Genomic DNA, 20,333 nt, shown 5'->3' with positions numbered 1-20,333 from the left:
CTGACATCATATTTTCATTCACTGCAACATTAGAATAACTGATTTGAAAAATAAAATTCAAAGGTTTCACTGAATCCTTGTTTGATCTCTGCCTGAACTCAAGGAAATCCCCGGCTGACCTCACCCTCTTTTCAACAAATCACAGAATGGTTTGGCTTGGAAGACACCCTCAAAAGTATCACAATATCGCTAAGGCTGGAAGAGACCTCGAGGATCATCGAGTCCAACCTGTCACCACAGACCTCATGACTAGACAATGGCACCAAGTGCCACGTCCAATCTCCTCTTGAACACCTCCAGGGATGGTGACTCCACCACCTCCCTGGGCAGCCCATTCCAATGACGAATGACTCTCTCGGTGAAGAACTTTCTCCTCACCTTGAGGCTATACTTCCCTTGGCACAGCTTGAGACTGCGTCCCCTTGTTCTGGTGCTGGTTGCCTGGGTGAAGAGACCAACCCCTTCCTGGCTACAACCACCTTTCAGGTAGTTGTAGAGAGCAATGAGGTCACCCCTGAGCCTCCTCTTCTCCAGGCTAAGGTCATCTAGTCCAACCTCCCTGCAGTGAGCAGGGACATCCTCCACCAGTTCAGGTTACTCAGAGCCTTGTCCAGCCTGACCTTGAGTTGTCTCCTGGGGAACCTGTTCCAGTGTTCCACCACCCTCATGGTAAAGAATTTGTTCCAGACATCCAATGTAAACCTACTTTTCTCTAATTTCAAACCATTGCTCCTTGTCCTATCGCTTCAGGCCTTTTAAACAGTCCCTCCACAGCCTTCTTGCAGGCCCCCGTCCAGTACTGAAAGGCTGCTATTAAGACTCCCTAGAGCCTTCTCCAGGATGAACCCCAGCTCCCTCAACCTGTCCTTGTAGCAGAGGTGCTGCAGCCCCTCCATCATCTTCATGGCCTTCCTCTGGACCCACTCAAGAAAGTCCATGTCCTTTCTATGCTCCAGAGATGGATGCAGTACTGCAAATGTTTTTCTAAAGACCTTTTCCTTGATCCACATTCCACCCAAAGCACTACACTGACATATGCAAAACAAAACTAAGGTGAACTCATGCTTTATTTTTAGGCAGTTATTCAAGTTAGATAAAATAAATGCTTTTGAAACTAAGCACGTTGAGAAGAGGATGTTGACTTCAGCTTGAACCACAATTAGATGTTTAATTTGCTATTAAGAATTGGTAGGCATTTTTCATTAGGGAAGAGGAAATTAGATTTGACCAATAGGTACAGTCATTGCAGAAGACATTCCTGAAGGAGCTAATGTGATTAATAAATGTACCCATAAATTCCGTGTAGAAAAAAATTATATGCAAAGAATCACACAAGACTTGAAACAAAGGCCTGGGTTTCTTACAGTATACCGCTGCTTATGTGGTTGTGGTCTACCTAGACTTCAGCAAAGACTTTGAAACAGTCTCCCACAGCATCCTCCTGGAAAAGCTGGCAGCCCATGGCTTGGACAGGTCCACCCTTCGCTGGGATAAAAACTGGCTGGATGACCAAGCACAGAGAGTGGTTGTGAATGGTGTGGCATCCACTCAGTGTCCAGTGGTGTCCCCCCAGGATCAGTACTGGGCCCAGTTCTACTCAATATCTTTACTGATGACTTGGATGAGGGGATTGAGTCTAAGTAAATTCATGGATGACAGCAAGTTGGGGAAGAGTGTTCATCTGGTGGAAGGTAGGAAGACACTTCAGAGAAACCTGGATGGGCTGGGTCAATAGGCCGAGGCCAACAGTATGAGCTTTAACAAGGCCAGGGTCCTACATTTTGGCCACAATAATCCCATGCAGCACTACAAATGGGGGAGGAGTAGTTGGAGAGCAGCCTAGCAGAGGGACCTGGGTGTGCTCGTTGACAATGGCTGAACATGGGGCAGCAGTGCGCCCAGGTGGCACAGAAGGCAAATGGCATCTTAGCTTGCATCAGGTATAGTGTGGCCGATTCTGCCCCTGTACTTGGCACTGGTGAGGCCTCACCTCAAGTACTGTGTGCAGTTCTGGGCACTCACTTCAAGAAAGATATTGAGGTGCTGGAGGGGGTCCAGAGGAGAGCGACAAGACTGGAGAGGGAGCTGGAGGGAAAGTCTTATGAGGAGAGGCTGAGGGAGGTGGGATTGTTGAGCCTAAAGGAGACTCAGGGGCAACCTTATCACACTCTCCAACTACCTGAAGGGAATGTGTAGTACAGTGGGGGTCAGGCTCCTGACCTAGGCAACTTATGACTAGAGGGCATGACCTGAAGCTGCACCAGGCGAGGTTTGGATTGGATGTTTGGAAGCATTTCCTCATAGAAAGGGTAATTAAGACACTGGAATAGAGTGCCCAGGGAGGTGGAGTCACTGTCCCTAGAGGTGTTTAAGGAAACACTGCATGTGGCACTTAGTGACATGGTCTAGTCGTTGTGGTGGTGTTAGGCCATAGCCTGGACTTGATGATATAGTCCAGCCCCAATAATTCTGTGGCTATAGGGCATGCTCAACCCACTGGCAAGGGAAGTACCTTCTGTAGGCATAGAGACAGCCACACCTGGAGACAGTTGTGAAATCATGCTGGAGGTTTTGGGATACTGACCTCCTTACAGTGAGACCTGTCAGAAACCCAGAGGAAGACATCTGGATGTGAGCTCCAAGACGTGCTCTGCAGGGTGGAAGTTGTCCACAATCCACTCAAACAAGTGCAGTTGTTGAGGAAAACATATGGTAATGATTCCAGCACTTCTCCAGCCCTGACTTGTCATCACAGCACATGGATCAAAGGAGAAGATCCAGAGCTGCATGTGCAGTTTTTCCCCACTCTGTGTTCAATTCTGTGATCAAAGAACAGGAGTTGAAGCAGGTCTATTTTAAAAATCTTGACTTTTTCTCTCCAAAGCATCACTGGCAAGCTTCTGCAGTTCAGAATCCTCTGTAGCTGCTTCAGCTAACAGTATCACTTGCCAAAGATGTGGCTGTTGTCTTCATTTCAGGATTGTGTGGGGACAACACAAGCACTATATGGCTATAATTTCACTGCGTTCAAGCAAATTATCACCAAGAGTTCTGCTTCTCTCTGCTGTTGGTCCGTGTATGGTCCACCACAGCATTGCACCCTTTTATGTGCACAAATTGAAATGCCAATGCAATGAGCCATGAGAGAGAACTTCATTAATCTAGTCAAATCCAGCTTAACTGAACTCAGGTCAAACCACATGCATATGGCACCTTATGTGAAATGATGATCGCAGGTTTCCAGCTCCCTGATAAGCAGCAAGAAAATCCTGCATTTAACTAAGCGTGCTTCATTTCTTGGGGCAGGAGTCCTCCTGCACTGGTAAAATGCCATCATCTGCTATTACACTGCTCAAGTGAAGCAGTGTCCAAGCCCCATAACGTACCACAAACTCCTCAAAACATCACTTCAGAAGAGAGTCAATGCCGAGACAGACAGCAACTCTAAATTACAACACTTTATTGCAGCATTGGCAAAGGTCAGATTTCTGAAGCTGGTGAAGATCGGGAGGCATTTCTGTATGAAATGTTACAATTTTACAAGTCTCTCTTCCTACATGCAGAAACCAAAACCAGTGGTAAAAAGGCTTTTAAAAGAACTAGAAAAACCAATTAGTAGTAACATACAGAAGAGCTCCTTAACTCAGTTAACTACCTCTACCTGAAAGCAAACAGAAGACTATGCTAATAAATAACAGATTGTCAGAAACAGACCAAGAAACCTCATTTCTACTTTGGAAAAAATAATTCTACTTGTTTCCAGACTTGAATCTCTCTCTCTTTTTTGTTTTTTAAACAGAGGCTTATCAACCCATGAAGATCAACAAAGTATTTGGATCCACTCCTTGACATCCTCCTATTATGCTGACTGGCACATTTTGGTTTTCAATGATACATACAATGGGTTCAACTATATCCCTGTCCTTAGGCTGGTGTCAGGCTGTTCCAAGCAGTACGAGTCAACACCCTGTACTAATCCACTCCACATTCTGTTTTAAACCTTAACAGACATTACTTCCTTGGCTCTTCAGTTTTTCATCCCCCCCCCACTCCCTCTTTCTTGCTCAACAGGCAGCAGCAAAGGCTATTCCTTAATCAAGACCTTTCTTGCTGAGGAGTGTTTGATAAGCAGTTATCCTACTTGCCAGGACTTTGCCTTGAGATTTCACCATTTGCTCCACATTTTTCTTCTGTAGATTTGCAGCCCCAGAGAGCATCCTTCCAACCCAAGTGCTCGATCTGGAGATAACGTAACTTGCCTCAAGATCGGAACTTTGTTCTCCCACGTCCTGAGCTGTCAAAGACCTTTCCCATTCCAGTGTAATCCATCTGCATTTCCGGTTGATCTTTGCTTTCACTGAGCTGCTCACTGGCCAAGTTAACCATTTCATTCATTTACTTCTGCTCCTATGAGAGAATTAACCCTCAACACGGTTCCCATAACAAAAAGCGCTTGGTTGGTTTGGGGTTTTCTGCCCCCCCCACCCCCAATTTTTTTTTTCTTTTTTTTTTTCTCTTTTTTCTTTTTTTTTTTTTTTTTTTTTTTTGGTAGGCCATGACTGGAAGCTTCCACTTGTTCTGTGTGGGACTGGGGGGAAGAGGGGAGCTGCTGTTTCTGGCCCACAGCCCCAGCCTGTCCCAGGTTTCGATTCTGAACGCTCTTAGACTGACATGTTGAGATGTGTCCACTGCTCTCGTTTAATCGCTGGAGGACTCCACTATCCACAACATCAGATACAGGACCTAAGGAAATGACACTGGCTGCTGGGTCAACGTCTCCTAAGAAGGGAAAGGAGAAAGAGTTTAGTATCATACAGCCAATACTATGCAGCTTAGCAAGCACTGTAATCGATTAGTAATGACTTTGATATTCTTTTACCCTCTACATATTGAAGTTAAACATTTCTATTCTCTGCGTGACCTTTTCAAAAGGCAGAGAGATGAAGGCAGAAGACCTCTGCTATGAAGATAGGCTGAGGGAGCTGAGGTTGTTCAGCCTAGAGAAGAGAAGACTCTGGGGGGACCCTTAGAGCTGCCTTCCTCCATCCAACCCTGGCTACAAAATTATGCTTTTACCTCCGCATTTCCCTTAAAAAAAAATAAAATAAATCCATCTGCTGTTGACAGGGAGGGAAGGAGAAGGCTGAGTACTAGCTGCAGGTAGCTAACTTGTAAAAATGACTCGCATCCAAAACAGCAGCTGCCCTGGCATGCTGGTGGCAGATAAGGCAGAGTAAACAGTGTTCCAGTGGATTAGGGCAAGACACTGCTGGTAAAAAAACAACTTAGTAGCAGTGTTTCAACAAAGCCCAGGTATTTCACATTACTTCTCTCTCCAAATTAGTACAAGGCAAGGTCAAATCTTTGTCAGTATCTGTAATTAAAGACATATTGAACTGCATGTGTAAAATGAATCTTTTTTTGCCACCTACTCCCCTACCTCCCTTTCCTCCTACCAATTAATTTGTATAAGTATCTTACAGCCATCTTTTCAACACCATTGCCTAAGGACCAACACTGCCTCTACTAACTCCATGTGAAAGAGAAACAACAGACACGCTTCTACCTAGCTGGAGTAGAAAGCTGGAACGTGTGAAAATGCACAGAAGCACAACACCATTGTGTAAGCTAGGAAAGAATCACAGATCTGTTGCATAAGTGAAGCTGGTAGAATCCAGGACAGAAAGACAGTATTAGGAGTTAAATTGAAATGGACCCAGGAGAATGTGAGAGTCCTTCTATACATTGCTTACAAGATGATAAAAAATTCTCAGTATTTAACATGTCAGATCTTTGAAATTAAATTTCACACGTCTTCCTAATCCCTTCCTGCCCCCCATCAATCCACAATGCTCTGTGCACTTCTGGAGTTATGCATTTCTTCACTAATTCCAAGCACCTTCCCTCTCCTCCGAACATGTCCTTCTCAAAGCTCACTCACTGCTCCACTTTTCACAACTAATCTCAGCTTTGCTGCTCTGTTCTCTCTCCCCTAATCACATTCACCAGGAACATGAAACACAATGAACATCTGGAATTTATTTTTGTTTTAAACATAATGCTCCTTCATGAACAGTTCTTTGTGTACGTTATTCTGCTGTGTTTTTTTTGCTCTCAGATACATAAGCTGTAGAGGGGGGAGACATTTAAAGAGGAAACTGGCATCTGAAGTTCAGACTGCTCTAAGCTGCTCCCTGCATGGACAGCAGAAATTACTTTCAGAGATTGATCTCTGCTTTCAGCTCTCGGGCCACAAAACCAGCATTTGAGAATAAACGGTACATACACATTTCTGTATACTGGCAAGAGAAGAAACATACTGGAGAGTACCAGCTTCAATCCCGAGAAACTTAAGTATCTGTCATGCCACAGCCAGCTTCTTTCCTGTCTCATAGGTCTATGGAATTGAACAGAACATCACTTGTCTTGCACAAGGGAGTGAGTGTGTTCTTGTGTCAGACCATGAGGTAACTGGATTCCACAGTAATGAATGGGGTAGCAGATTACAGACATAGTGCTGGGGAGAAATCTCAACAAATGTACAGGTGTTTAGACCCACTCTGAACACTTCACTACTGCTGGCATGACTAAGTTCCTGACAGCAAAATTGGAAATTACATTCTGTAGAACATTAACCAAGCCATTTTGTACTGGGAAGAAAAAGAGTAGCGGTGGATTTTAAATAGCTGCTATCAACTTAGCCATGCAAGCATCTATTTTTCTGGCAGAATCACATTTCAGAGCATGTGCTTCTGGACTAATCAAACACTAAAGCGCCCATGTTGTTTCCTAGCATCTGAACTATCAAATTTCATACTGTAAACATCACAAACTCAAATATATCCACAAAAGCTAGGCTCACCTAAGTAAAAGAATCTTAAGTTTTGTGCAGGTTATTTTATATTCTCATCTGTTCAACAGAAAATGAAATGCTATGACAAAATCAAATCAAAGGCACAGTTAGCCCAGTGGGCTTTTATCAAGAAAATGCTTTGAAGATCAGTAGTTAGCTTCCAGAAGGCCACAAAGCTGCAGGGGATTTTGTTTGGTATTATTATTGTTTAAAAAGAGTTGTTTCAACAAACTCTTTATCAATGAGTATGCTAATGAATACAATCCTGCCTTCCCTCCCCCTTGAACTGTAATTGTCCTCAGGTCTCTTCACCTTTACTATAAGGGCTAGACTTGCACCTACATTTTCAGAGTGAAGCACCTGTGATGGGTTAAGCCCATCCTGAAAGCGGGGGGGGGAGGGTTGTGAGAGCCCTGCTCTCCCCGGAGCGGGGTTCCCCCCCGGAAACCGAGTTAGTCTGTCCCACTCCCCCTCCCTGCCCAGCAAGCCTATAAAAAGGAAGACACTGCAGCCATTTGCTCTCTTGTGCTTCTGCCTCACCAGGACAAAAGGACTAAGAGAGTTGCTGCTGGCTTCCTGGTTCTTTGCCACATGGTTGGGCCTGGTCTTTCTCCCTGCTGCATCCACATTTCTTCACAGGACTGTTGGTTTTGTGTACATCCCTATCCATCTTCGTTCCTTACCCTTGTGAACCCTTCCTGTTACTGTTATATATACACACACACACACAGTTTAAAGAAATTTTACCTCTCTACTTCCAAACCAACTCCAAATTATTTCTTGGTAGATCTACCTCCTCCCTTTTTCCTTATCGCCCTTTCTTTCCTTTTTTTTTTTCCCCCTCCTTCCCTTATATCTCCCCATTCTTTCCCCTTCCCTTTTTTTTCCCCCTCAATTGGGAAAGGGGAAGGGGGAGCAGGGGAGGGATTCTCAGTCATGCCCCCCATCTGAGCTCTTAAATCCCAGTTAAGGCTCAAACCACCACCACAGCACCTTGGCACCAAGACAAAAACCTGAGGAGCTAGCTTTCCTTATTCTTTTCTATTCCAACCCCAGTGCAGTCCACCAAAAGAAACCACAGGATTTAGACACCCTCCCACAGAACAGCTGAAAAGGGAGGCTGGAATTTCCCTGCTGAGTTGAATGGCTCTCATGGAAAGCTACCCTAGCATATGCATGTACTGAAGAAAAAGATGTAGTACAGGGTGACAAATGGCAGCTGAGAAAAGGTAAGGATTAAAATATACCATGGGACAGATCTGTCAGTTGAAGACAGTGCCACACCAACACCCATGCGTTCATCCAGTTTGTGACAATGATACTCTGTGACAATGTCAGACTGAGGCTAACAGACATGGGATTTAGGCTGCCCAAGACTTCTGGTGCATCAGTAAAAAGTGAAAGTAAAGCTCCAAAATATAGTATTACTCAATGCATCAACTACACAGCAGGTGAGGTATGAAATGTGCTCATCCAGCAGCTGAAACAAGAAATTATTTTAGATTAACATTTTTCCTTATTAGCTATATTCTATTTTTTCCACCATTAATTAAATACTCTTTATTATAGGAATATTTAGCTAATAAAATCCTAGCATCCTGTTATTGACTTCACATTTCATTTTTCCTTATTAAATTGGTTAAAGAGTAGTAAAAGTCAGATGCAAATAGGAGACCTGGAATTAACTGGAATATGATTTGCTTTGCAGCTTGTGGCTGCATCCCAATGGGCCTTCAGACAAAAACAGGTCTTTCTTGACTATACCCTCAAAACAGCATTGAGTTTTGAGGTACTGCTTTTAATAAAGAGGTTTAACAACATTAAAGACTATGTGGTAAGGCTGCCTTCTCTAGAGTCACATTTCTCACTGCAATCTTTTTTTCTTTCCTGGCAATCAGTGTTCTTAAACAGATTTCATAAAACATGGTTAATTATATTTCCCTTTATAAGTGAGCTGTTCAATGGCTCTCAAGCCTCTTTAAGCAAAGAGAAAACACTTTTTTGAAGTCAGAGGCTGTTCTCCAGTACTGTAAATTAGTATTTTCATGACAATCTCATCACTAAAAAAAAGAATTACTTTTCTGAATTCTGTTTCTTGAAGGTAACATTTTAACAGCTTGATATCAAGATCCCCTAGAGGCAAGACTAAAAACTGTTGCCTTCCAAGTTCTGCTAAGGCAAATCAAGGAACTCAGCTTTTAATGGAATCACAGTAAACTATCTCTAAGGCCAGTCAGCCTTAAACATGAAGTCAAAAAAAGAATTCTCTCCTTGCAAGATTAGCATGTCTTAAAACCTGAGGCTACACAAGCAGGCAATTATAGATCATCAGCAGTTTTAGAGCCACCATTCTGCAAGTGCTTAATAACAACAAATCTGACAAGGTCTGTAAATCTCACTGCATTTAATTCTATGCAGAAAAAGGACATAACAGATACACACTGCAAATGATTTCTCTTGATTTGGAACAAAATGCATGCTGTATAGCCACAGCCACTAATTCATTCTTCCATTTACTGTGGGTTTATCACAGGATGTCTTAGGTTAGAAAAGACTTTAGATATCATCTACTCCAACCCCCCCACCATGGGCAGGGATGTCTCTCAACTAGACTCAGCTGCTCAAGGCCTCATCCAGACTGGCCTGGAACATCCCCAGGAAGGAGACATCCACAACCTCCCTGGGCAACCTATTCCAGAGTTTCACCACCTCCGTACAGAAGAGCTTCCTAAGATGCAGTCCAAACCTACCCTCCCTTAGCTTCGAACCATTCTCCTTTGTCTTATTGCTGAACATCCTTATGAAAATCCCTTCTCCAGCCTTCAAGTACTAGAAGGCAGTGATAAGATCCCCCCATTGATTTCTCTTCTCTGGGCTGAACAACAGCTCCCTCAGTCTATCCTCGCAGCAGGTGTTCCAACCCTTGGATCATCTTTGTGGCCCTCCTCTGGACTCACTCCAACAGCTCTAAAAGATGCAGGTGGCAGACAATGCATACCAGAAGTAAGCAAGCCACTCAAGGGCCCAATCTCCATTAAATAAATGTTTGCTTAAATATCTTTCAGTGGGTGTTAAGAAAAGTAATGTTCCCTTACTACAGGCTAAGATGGCTCAACCTGACTGCAAGCCTGAGCGTTGCCCTATTCAACAAAATATTCCTGCTAAACCAAACCTCCTGGTCCCTGCTCTAAGGAGCTTACAGATTAAAAAGAACAAAGAGTAAATTACATAATACAAAACTACATCAGAACTGCAAGTGCATGGCACAGTTATTTGCAAGCAAACACTGCTTAAAGCGTTTGCTGGACAATGTCTGTCCTCATTTACACTGAAGTCTTAAACTATGCTTTCCTTAAAAGACTTGAAAATAAAAAGATTTCTAAAGAGCCACCAAAAAAAACCAAAAACCTTTGCAATATCCCATCTACTGGTCTGGCTACTATGCTTAAGAGAAACTGCAGTGTGCTCCTCATACCAGATGCCATGGGAGAGTCATCTCTCCCAAATGCATTTTCCTTGCTGCTCATGCCTCAGATGGGTGTACCCTTCACTGAGTAAAAAACTGGCTACATGGCTGTGCCCAAAGAGTGGCGGTGAACAGAGTTATATCCAATTGGTGGTGGGTCACAAGTGGTGTTCTCCAGGGTTCAGTATTGGGCCCAGCTCTCTTTAACTACCTTCAGGAATGATTTGATGAGGGGATCAAATGAACCCTCAGTAAAATTTGCTGCCGACACCAGCTCAGGAGCAAGAGTTTATCTGCTTGGGGAGACACTACAAAGGGATCTGGGAAAGGCTGGATTGATGGGCCAAAGCCAATCCTATGAGGTTCAACAAAACAATGTGCCAGGTCACAATAACCCCTTGCAATACTACAGGCTTGGGAAGAGTGGCTGGAAAGCTGCCCAGCAGCAAAGGACCCAGAGGTTTTGGTCATCAGACAGCTAAACATGAGCCAGTAGTGTGTCCAGATGGCCAAGAAGGCCAACAGTATCCTGGCTTGTATTACAAATAGTGTGGCCAACAGGAGTAGAGAGATGATTGTCTCCCTGTACTGGCTACTAGTAAGGCCACACCTTGAATACTGTATTCAGTTCTGGGGTCCTCCCAAGACAGACATGGAGTGCTAAAGCATGTCCAAAGAAGGGCAGCAAAGCTGGCAAAGGGTCTAGAGCACAAATCTTAAGAGGACTGGCTGAGGGAAGTGGAGTGGTTTAACCCAGAGAAAATGTGGCTCAGGAGAGACCTCCTTGCTCTCTAGAACTACCTGAAAAGAGGCTGTAGTAAGGTGTATGCTTATTTCCTTTCTCAGGTAACAAAGAATAGGACAAGAAGAAATGGCTTCAAGTTGCAGCAGGGGAAGGTTTAGGTTGAACATGAGGAACAATTTCTTCACTGAAACTGTTGTTGAGTACTGGAACAGGCTGCCCAGGAAAGCGGTAGAGTCAGCCTCCCTGGAGAGCGTGGTGCCAAGGGACATGATTTAGGGGTTTCTTGTCAGTGCTTGGCTAAGGGTTGGACTTGATCTTAAAGGTCTTTTCCAACCTAAAGGATCCTATGAAAGAGGAAACTGCATAATCATTTATAAAACACCTGCAAGCATTACAGCAATTGAGTATAACTGAATAGTTCGTATTTCTACAACATTACTAGGCCAGTGGTATGAAAAAGCTAAGTGGACAGCACTGCTTATTTTATTTAGCTAGATCTGGTTAAACAAAAAAGTAATCTTTACAAAAAATAATTGAAAAGCTGGTTTGTTTTTTTTAATGCAAGCAGTATCTGTAGAGGATCCCAGTGGAGTGAGTGATCATCAACAAGTTATAAAATCCCTATGAAAATATACCCAGAAGTTGGTCAATGCTATTGTACCACAGGATTCTCACACAAACTTGCTTCTAGTTTACAAAGCAGACCCATTAGAAGGTAAACTCTCTCGTCTATCCACTTCCAAAATTCACTTTGCAAAGAAAAGGGAAACATGAAAGCAGTCTGTGTTTCACCTGAAACTCTATTCAAATTTGTGCTGCAGGGTTAATTTAATAGTTTAGTCTCAAGCTTACTCTGAGTGAGAAGTGACACATGATGATATATTAAAGCTGTAGAACTATTAGGCAACCTGCAATGGCTCTTTTCATGTTAATGCTGTTTTTGGTATGCTCTTGCATGAAATAAATCAAATGTCCTCCTCCCTGCCTTTATTTTCTTTCCATTCAGAGCTTTAAACACAGAAGTAGACCTCACAGATTCACTGAACTGAAAAAGCACAATAGGAATTAATCTAGGTATTTTAGAGTATCCCTTCCCCACTCTCATTGAGAAAGCCAGACTTGCATCTTTTCCCCTAAACAGAGGCTTGGGCTACCAGCCACTTGACAGCTGAAAAAATTAATTCTCTGGCTTCCAAACTTCTGTCAAGGGCATATTTACAGACACTGCGGTAGAAGCACAAACATTGCTCCATATTTTAACAGAATGCTTTAGAATAGAAACCACTAACACATGCACTTGCACTACCCAGATCATTATCTGTTTCAATTATGAAGATAATTACCTGCCTACAACCAGAATTACCACATTTAAAGGAAGACTGTCCTACCTCCCACCAGTTTTAAAGATTAGATCTGCATTAGGTGCTCCCTTTGGATGCTGGTAACGAGGCCGTCGTTCACGGTTAGTATTTGCTGGAGCTGGACGCTGTGCCAGGGACTGCAACATTTCTGCAATTTCATACAGGAAAAAAAGGTAATTACATTTTCTGTACATCTTTTGAAAGAGATTTCCACAAGCACATTTTACTGCCATGTAATAAAACAGCACTGCATTTACATTTTGCTGTACTTTAGGGTTATTCCATAACAGCTGAATTTTTAGAAGTTACTAAATTGCACAGACAGCTTTGACAAATCCAAGGTACCCCAGAATATCAACTTGATTTCCAGATGTTCTTACAGAAGGAACTGCCAGCAATAGTTTTCATCACAGGTGCTTAAAGAAAGGAACTGTAACCTTTTCCTCTCTTAACATATCAGCCAGCACTTTATGAATGACCAGGGACAAAACTTCACAGCAGTGTGAGAAGCCACAACATTAAACTACCCTGAAATAGTAACAGTTGGACAATGTTGCTGCCAATTAAGGACTCAGCAAGAAACCTGTCCTAAAATTAGGCATTGACAAGACAGGTATTTAAACCTAAGGTAGCCATAATAGGATCCTTTCACAGAGAAGAGGGTGACTCAGCTGACCTACATTGCACCAGCTGTCCCATGGATGGAACTTGTCACTTTATTGTTGGTGGGAATAAATAGATGGACACAGAAAGAAGCCCAACAGTTCACTCCCCAGTTTAGCCCTGGACATCCAACTTCTGGGCAGTTTACACTAGGCAAGCATTATGTTTTGACATTTGGTACAACTTGATTTCTAAATGCTAATTTCTTTTTTTTTTAATTATAAATATGGCTCTCTACCAGGCCAAGATATGGTCATTAAACACCCAATATAATAATATATATCTTATGAAATACAAATACATCATAGGAACCTTCATGTAACCTCTGCCCATATGTTAGTGCATCTAATGGAAAGTATTTCTGACAGTCCACCTGTGCAAGAAACCACACTGCTCAGCAAACAGATGGAATAAATGAAGGGGAAAAGTGGAATAAGCTGTTAAACAGATTATGTTTGAAAGTCTGCTTTGTCTGGTTCTCTAATCTCTGGTAATCTCATCAGGGACACATACCCATCACCTGCTAGAAACAAAACTTCCACTAGTTTCACAATGACTTGCACAGGGCAAAACAGAGACACTAATGAGATTCTCTTGCCATTTACCAAATGCACATGAAGCTTTCAGTAAATTAAGAAAATGGGGATACAATATTGGTGTCAACAGTTAAACTATGCAGTCATGCTCAGTATGCTCCCCTACAGACAGCTGGAAACAGCAGAGCAAGCCATTCAACACACCACCAGGCCACTTTTCTAAACATGAAATAACATCCTTCAGAACAATTCTTTGTGCCAGGAGATCTCTCTGCTGGCAATGACAAGACCCAGGAAGAAAATAAGAAAGTATTATGGGACATTGCCAGACAGGTGCTAGAAACAAGCAGAGAACAAGCAGGTGTGTACATGCCTGTCTCCTGTTTTCCACACCGCAGGTGAAAAAGCATTGAGGTTTATGAAAAGTCAGTTACTGAGAAGATGAGTAACACAGAAGACAAAAGGAAGAAGTGGCAAAAGCAGGGTGTATTAGTTAGGTGGAAAGTATGTCACTCATCTTTGGCTCTAGTGATAAAAAAACTACACAGAAAAATAGTACTCTAAATGAAGAATCATTAATAAGCAGCAATGAAGTATTTAATTACTCTCTGATACTACTTTGAAGTATATTGGTCAATTTTCACCTATTAGCTACCCTGAGCAAATGAAAACAAAACAAAAACACCAAATGTAAAGGTACTTGTAAATGTTGTGATAACCCTGAGGCATTCTTTCAGAAATTGAGAGTTCTTTCCTTGAAAACTTCAAAGCTTGAAACAGAAATTTAAAACCAACTCTTTCTTTCAATGGGTAAGCACCAACTTGTTACAGGCAAGCTGGCTCTTCAAAAGATACAATCAGCTATACAAATCTAAATAAAGAATAGTTCCAAATTGGAATGCACCATGGCTCATTTAATTTAACCTGATTAAAAGGTCATTTTTAGTTTGGTTTTACTGTGTACATTAAGTTAATAAAGAAAAATAATCGACAATTGTTTTAAAACTAGATATCAATTATGATGACAAAAAGAAGAAGTTATTTCTCCCATGGGTATTTTCCTACTTTATAGACAGCATCTCAACAATCTATGAGGAAGTTAAAAAACACAAAATATAACTGCTTGTTACTGGTTATCAACTGGTAGCAGTTGTCTGATTTCTGGACAAAATCCAAGTGATCCTCCTATTTTGCGTGAGAAGCACAATTCCTGACAAATAACATCCTACATGAAATGGGCTGACTTTAAAGATAGCAACAAAGTTGAATGACAAGGCATAAACCCCCCCAAATACCTTGACCAGTAAAAATATCAGAAATATAAAGGAGAAAAAAAAAAACCCAAACCAACACAAAGTCTGAGAGAAGCACTTACAAGTCTAATTCTAGTGTCTACTGCTTCTCTGCCTTTTTCACAAGCGGGCTTTATAAGAGGGAAGTGTCTCAGAAGTTTTTAAGCTGCTTACAACATTTAATACTAAGAATATATTGGGTTACCATTTCAAAGCTCTGTGGACACCCTGGAAAAATACTCCTTTTTTCCAAGTTCAGCTCTTGTACTATCAAAGTTCTGAAACCTGTCTTGGATTCCATAGTGGGTTTAGAATTAGAGATGGTTTAATTTAAATTTCCCATTTCTTGATGAACAATGACCTTTCACTAAATACCTTTAATGAGATTTCCTGCTAATTCATCACTTATACTGTGATTAACACCAGACTACAGCAGCTTAAAAAAAATAATTAAATGAAGCAAGAACTATGGAGACATGAAATGGAAATACTAAACTAAGAACTGAATACCAGCAGATCTGTTGTTCTGGTTTTGCTCACAAGCACACAAGAAACCACTTGAAAACAAAACATACGGAGAGCATCAGTTCAGGGGCTATAGGCATGTTGTATTAACTGCCTGCTTCAATGTGTCCATGTTCCAAAAGGTCTCATTTACAAATCAGATCATTTGATTTTTAAAGATAGGTATGACCCCTTGTTGTCTTCACGTATTCTTACACTTTACATCTGTAGCACTCTTAGAACCTTTTACAATATGAAGCTGAGGTGACAGCTTTTATTTATCATGTGAAAATTATTTCTTAGTATTTTCAAGACTGATGAAGATTCTGCATACTATTAATATTTTAAATACCTATTATTAATATCTAAAAAAAGTTTAAGTCGCACAGAGTAAGTTCCTCTTGTACCCAACTCTACTGTCTTGCAGTAATGGAAACAATACCACAAACATCCATTTAATTTTGTGTTCTCTTATTTTCAATTTCTGTTCTTCCCTTTCCCATAATAAATGGGAATGCTAATATTGGAGGCCTACTTGAAAACTCCCTTTTATGGAAGATCTGTGAGAATTTCTTTAAGCAAGGAGACCAAGGAGTAAATAATGAATGACGGAAGCTAAAACACCGTATTGCAAATCACTATTTGGAACCTGATCTTGAAATTATCACAAATTATATTTCTGTAGAGCCAAGAAAGGTCCTCAGAAAATAGTAACTACGTATTTGGTGATTTTTCTTACCCTGGTAGTCCTCTTGTTCTTGCCGTTCATTGATATCCAAAGTGAGCTTTTTCATCCTCATTCTCTCTTCCTGTTCAGCTTGCTGTTGGTTCCAGTGGTTTGCAGCAAGTTGAGAAGACATTGGTACATTTAGGATCTTAAACTGTAAACAAAAGACGTTTAAGTGCACATCACAGGGAAATAAACAACAAACAAAATAATCTGAAATACCAATGGGTTATGGTTATTTCTAGGTTATCACAATGAGGTACTTTCTACAGAAGTTTCTGCTGGAAAGTGCGTTGGTTTGGTTGGGGGTTTGCATGTTTATTTGTTGGTGGTTTTGGTTTGGAGTCTGTTTGGTGGTTTATTTTTGTTGTTTGTTTTTTTTTTTTGTGGTTTGGTGGTGGTTGTTGCTTTTGTTTGTTCGCTCTGGCCTGTTTTGTGTTTGGGTGTGGTGCTTTTTGTTCAGTTTTGGTGGGTTTTTTTGGTTGGTTTTATGTTTTTGTTGCATTGTTTGTTTTGGTTTGTTTTTTTTTAAAACAAGCATAAGCAAATACAAGACCTCCTGAAGACACAGAGAACATAGATAAAAGCTGATGTACTGCTAAGGTAAAAGGCTATTACCCACAGTATTTGTGGAAACTAAACTGATTAACTTTCCCCACAACTCATAGCTCTATGCTTTATTCCCTGTTTGCATACAAGCCAATATCCTCACAGTGAGTTACCACAGTCTTGAGATAAAAGCACCGTAACTGGCTCAGAAAGCTGCATCTCCTTCCAAAGGTCTCTAACTTACAATGAGGTGAAGCCCCAAAACAGAATTTCTACTGTTACCTTTTGTGATAAGAGAGGAGAAACACTGCAAGTATTTCAGACATCTTCCACTATTCCTTGGCTGGTAATTTTAGAACAATTCTAACTCCACAGCACTGCTTATTAGTTCGGAAACAACTGTGGAGTCAAACTCAGTATTTGCCTCCTCCCCCACACCATATATTCAACACATTGTTATTTGCCATAAGCTATATTAAAGGCAAACTTGATACTTCAACAGCTGAGATACTCAGACTGAAAAAAACCCAAGTTTTTATTTTCAGAGAAAATGTTTTTACAATTGTTCTGAAACAGAAGTGATTCTTCACCTCATCTGCAACTGAAATGATTGTTTTCCAAAATCCCTATGTGAACATACTTAGAAGAATTTCACTTCCTCCTTCAACTGCACATCCATTACAAATTAATATTTCTGTGCTGGAAGAAATGCATTTAAGAATAATCACTCAATATTCCATGAACTACTCTGAATCCTGCTTCTTGCTCTTGTCATCTGAGATCTATTTCCACTGAAAAAGAAGCAAGTTTCCCAATGTTAGAACTATAATTAATCAGGCTGGAGAAGACCTTTAAGATCATCAAGTCCAACCCAACACCATCTAATCAACTAAACCATGGCACCAAGAGCCTCATCCAGTCTCCTTCCAAACACCTCCAGCAATGGTGACTCCACCACCTGCCAGGGCAGCCCATTCCAATGGCAAGTAATTCTTTCTGTGAAGAACAACTTCCTAACACCCAGCCTGAACCTCCCCTGGTGCAGCTTGAGACTGTGTCCTCTTGTTCTGTTGTTCTTTCCTGCTACAATGCCAAAAGCCACAGATAGAGTTACATTATCAAAACCTCTGCTGTGAAGGTATACAGTAAAATCCTCACTGTGTATACAAGTGTTTAATGAAATTAATTATGAAGAACTCTCAAGGTATCTGTGAGATAGTTATGCCCAACTAGCAGCAAATGAGTGCGAGAAGATGCAGCATGTGAAAGTAAGCTGGTTGAAATTACTAATAGACTCTTGCAAAGACTTGAGAAAAACCTGGGTATAATGGCAGATCTATCAACTATAAGACTCATTTAGGTGAGACAAGCCAGGCAAAAGGTTGTGGGGTTTGCTTTTTGTTTTTTCGGGAGGGAGAAAGAGTAACAGCATATTGTATTGAACAAGTTTGCTGTTAAGGTGTGTGGAGAAAAATAAAAAAATGCAAGTTCCTGAAATGCCTGTAGAAAATTAAGCTTTAGTTACTTATTACTGAGCAGGCTATGCATGTTCCCAGACACTGTCAAATGAGCGTTAAGCAAACTGCACAAATAACTAACCCATTTGTAGCACTTCATGATAAAACCCTGTCTTTAGCTTCACCATTAAGCACCTCAGCCATCTTAGTATGTCCTTCCAATTTGATCTGTTTTATGGATTTATCAGCTTACTGGGATTGGTGTTTACAGACAGGGGGCTATAAGTAGGAAAAAAGGAAAGCATAGAAGGGTGCAAAAGAAAAAAACTGATACAAACCCCAGACTGGTAATTAACGAAATATCACTGAGTCACTATCTCAAGGCAATCAGACAGTTCCCATCTGTAATCAAATCACTGATGACAATTACTAAAGGACATGATTTCTGAGCAAACAAAACATTTCTCATTTGCCAATAGTGAAGAGCTGCATTGAACCCTTATGTTCTGTCCCCATGTCTTAGATTTTTCTAAGGGCTTCACTTAGAGTATGGCAACCGAAGATGAAAAATGATCAGAGGACTGGACTACAAGTTTCATAAAAGCATCACTAAGAAAAAATTCTACATCCAAGGAGTGTCTTGACCATTCCATGGATATTGCTGTTCTTTCATGGGACCTTACTAAAGAATCTTTAAAACAAGAAGAAATCTTGTGTCTCGAGTACTAACCAAATTTCTTGACACTAGCAGGCTTTTTTCCCCCCCACTAAATCTCAGCTTCATTATGCCAGGTAGCGTGAACTGATTCAGAAAACAGCAAATGATAGGAGATAGATCTCAGCTCTGATCCCTTAGGATGGCAACATTTATTTCTCCTTGCTCTCATGGCTTGTGAATAAGCCTCAAAGCTGTAGACTAATTGCCAATAACCATGTTCAGTTCTACTACAGGTTGTGTAAGCTTTGTCACATAACCTCTTTTCTATAGCTGACAGATGGAACACCCCAGCCATTTACTGCAAGGCACTGGCCTACACAGTATCTTTGCTACTGCCTGTTTCTGTAAATTCCACTGTGACAAAAAAAGATAATATATGATGTACTTGTTACTATTAGCTTGCTGCTGGTAAATAGCTGCTTCAAAAAAAACAACAACTAGTTGTCAATGCTCCACTAACATCTGGCTGAACACTGACATGCAAACTAGCTATTTAGGGACAAGACCTCAACTACCCTCTGGAAAGAAGCACCCAATGTTTCATTCCCATCAGTACTTTCTAATGGTGAAAATTTCTAGGCTCAACAGCACTGTTGACAAAGAACACAGAGACCAAACCAACTGCTAACATCACAAGTGATCGGGTTGATGGCATAGTGAGGTGGTGATGCTTATCACTGCAGTGACTGTGCAGATGAAAAGCTACTTACAGCCTTCCTGGTTGTCTGTAAACTCCTTTTGATCCGAGTTTACAGCTGTAACTTCTGTGGTGAGTTGAAAATTCTCCCCCCAACATTTTTAAAGACATAGCCTAAAACTACCACAACTTCACAGTAAAGTGTCCATCCTTACTTCAAAATTCTGTGCATATTCTGCTCACAGATTTAAAATAAAAGTACTGTGAGAAGGAATAATTATTTTCTTTTCAACTCCACCTCTTCTTTCCTGCTTATTTTTTCTATTAAAACTGACTACCAAGAATTTTTTTTTCTTAATACAAAATTCTGTACAAAGAAACCTTTCATTCACTCAAGAACTGAAGCAATCTATGAAGCAACTGTTTTCTACGATTCTAGAAACACTGAGAGGAGTTTAGGCAGGAAGAGCCTACTCCCAAAACCAAATATTGGGGGAGGAGCAGGGAAAACTCCTGAACAAGTTCTCCTTTCTTCTTAACCCACACGTTGGCACTATTTTCCCCTCACACTGAAGATCCCAAAATTCTTGTACACTACCAGTACTCCCAGTAAATTATCTTGAAAAACGAACCAATTTCTTTTTAATAGAGCTCTCCTAAACTCTTCCTCAGCCCAATGGCAACAGTTAAAATTCCCCACTCCAATCTTCTGTAGAACTTCCCATATAACATCCAAGTTCTAGGAAAACAGAATAACCAAATCAATGTAGTAAGGAAACCAGCTTATCATTGCTGCTAAATGCAAACATGTATGTGTCCACTCAA

General features: G+C 41.1%; 1 protein-coding gene across 5 annotated transcripts in view; it reads right to left on the bottom strand.

Annotated features, from left to right (window-relative positions):
* Positions 1 to 3,445: 3,445 nt before the first annotated feature.
* Positions 3,446 to 20,333, bottom strand: part of UPF2 (UPF2 regulator of nonsense mediated mRNA decay) — a 67,203-nt gene continuing 50,315 nt past the window's right edge. For 3 of the 5 annotated variants that reach the window (XM_068168451.1, XM_068168481.1, XM_068168461.1), the window contains 3 exons: positions 16,160 to 16,301; positions 12,453 to 12,573; positions 3,446 to 4,779 (listed from right to left, as the gene is read on the bottom strand). In XM_068168451.1, coding sequence (XP_068024552.1) covers positions 4,770 to 4,779; positions 12,453 to 12,573; positions 16,160 to 16,301 — 273 coding nt within the window. In that variant the 3' untranslated portion in view covers positions 3,446 to 4,769. Of the gene's footprint in view, positions 4,780 to 12,448; positions 12,574 to 16,159; positions 16,302 to 20,333 lie in introns of those variants that run through there. The other 2 variants (XM_068168471.1, XM_068168491.1) reach the window with 1 other exon arrangement.

This window comes from Melanerpes formicivorus, unplaced genomic scaffold (assembly GCF_026170545.1).
Source record: "Melanerpes formicivorus ecotype bairdi unplaced genomic scaffold, bMelFor1.0.p_v2 SCAF_3, whole genome shotgun sequence".
In the NCBI taxonomy this organism is placed as follows: domain Eukaryota; kingdom Metazoa; phylum Chordata; class Aves; order Piciformes; family Picidae; genus Melanerpes; species Melanerpes formicivorus.
This window is presented reverse-complemented; position numbering and strand designations above follow the sequence as displayed.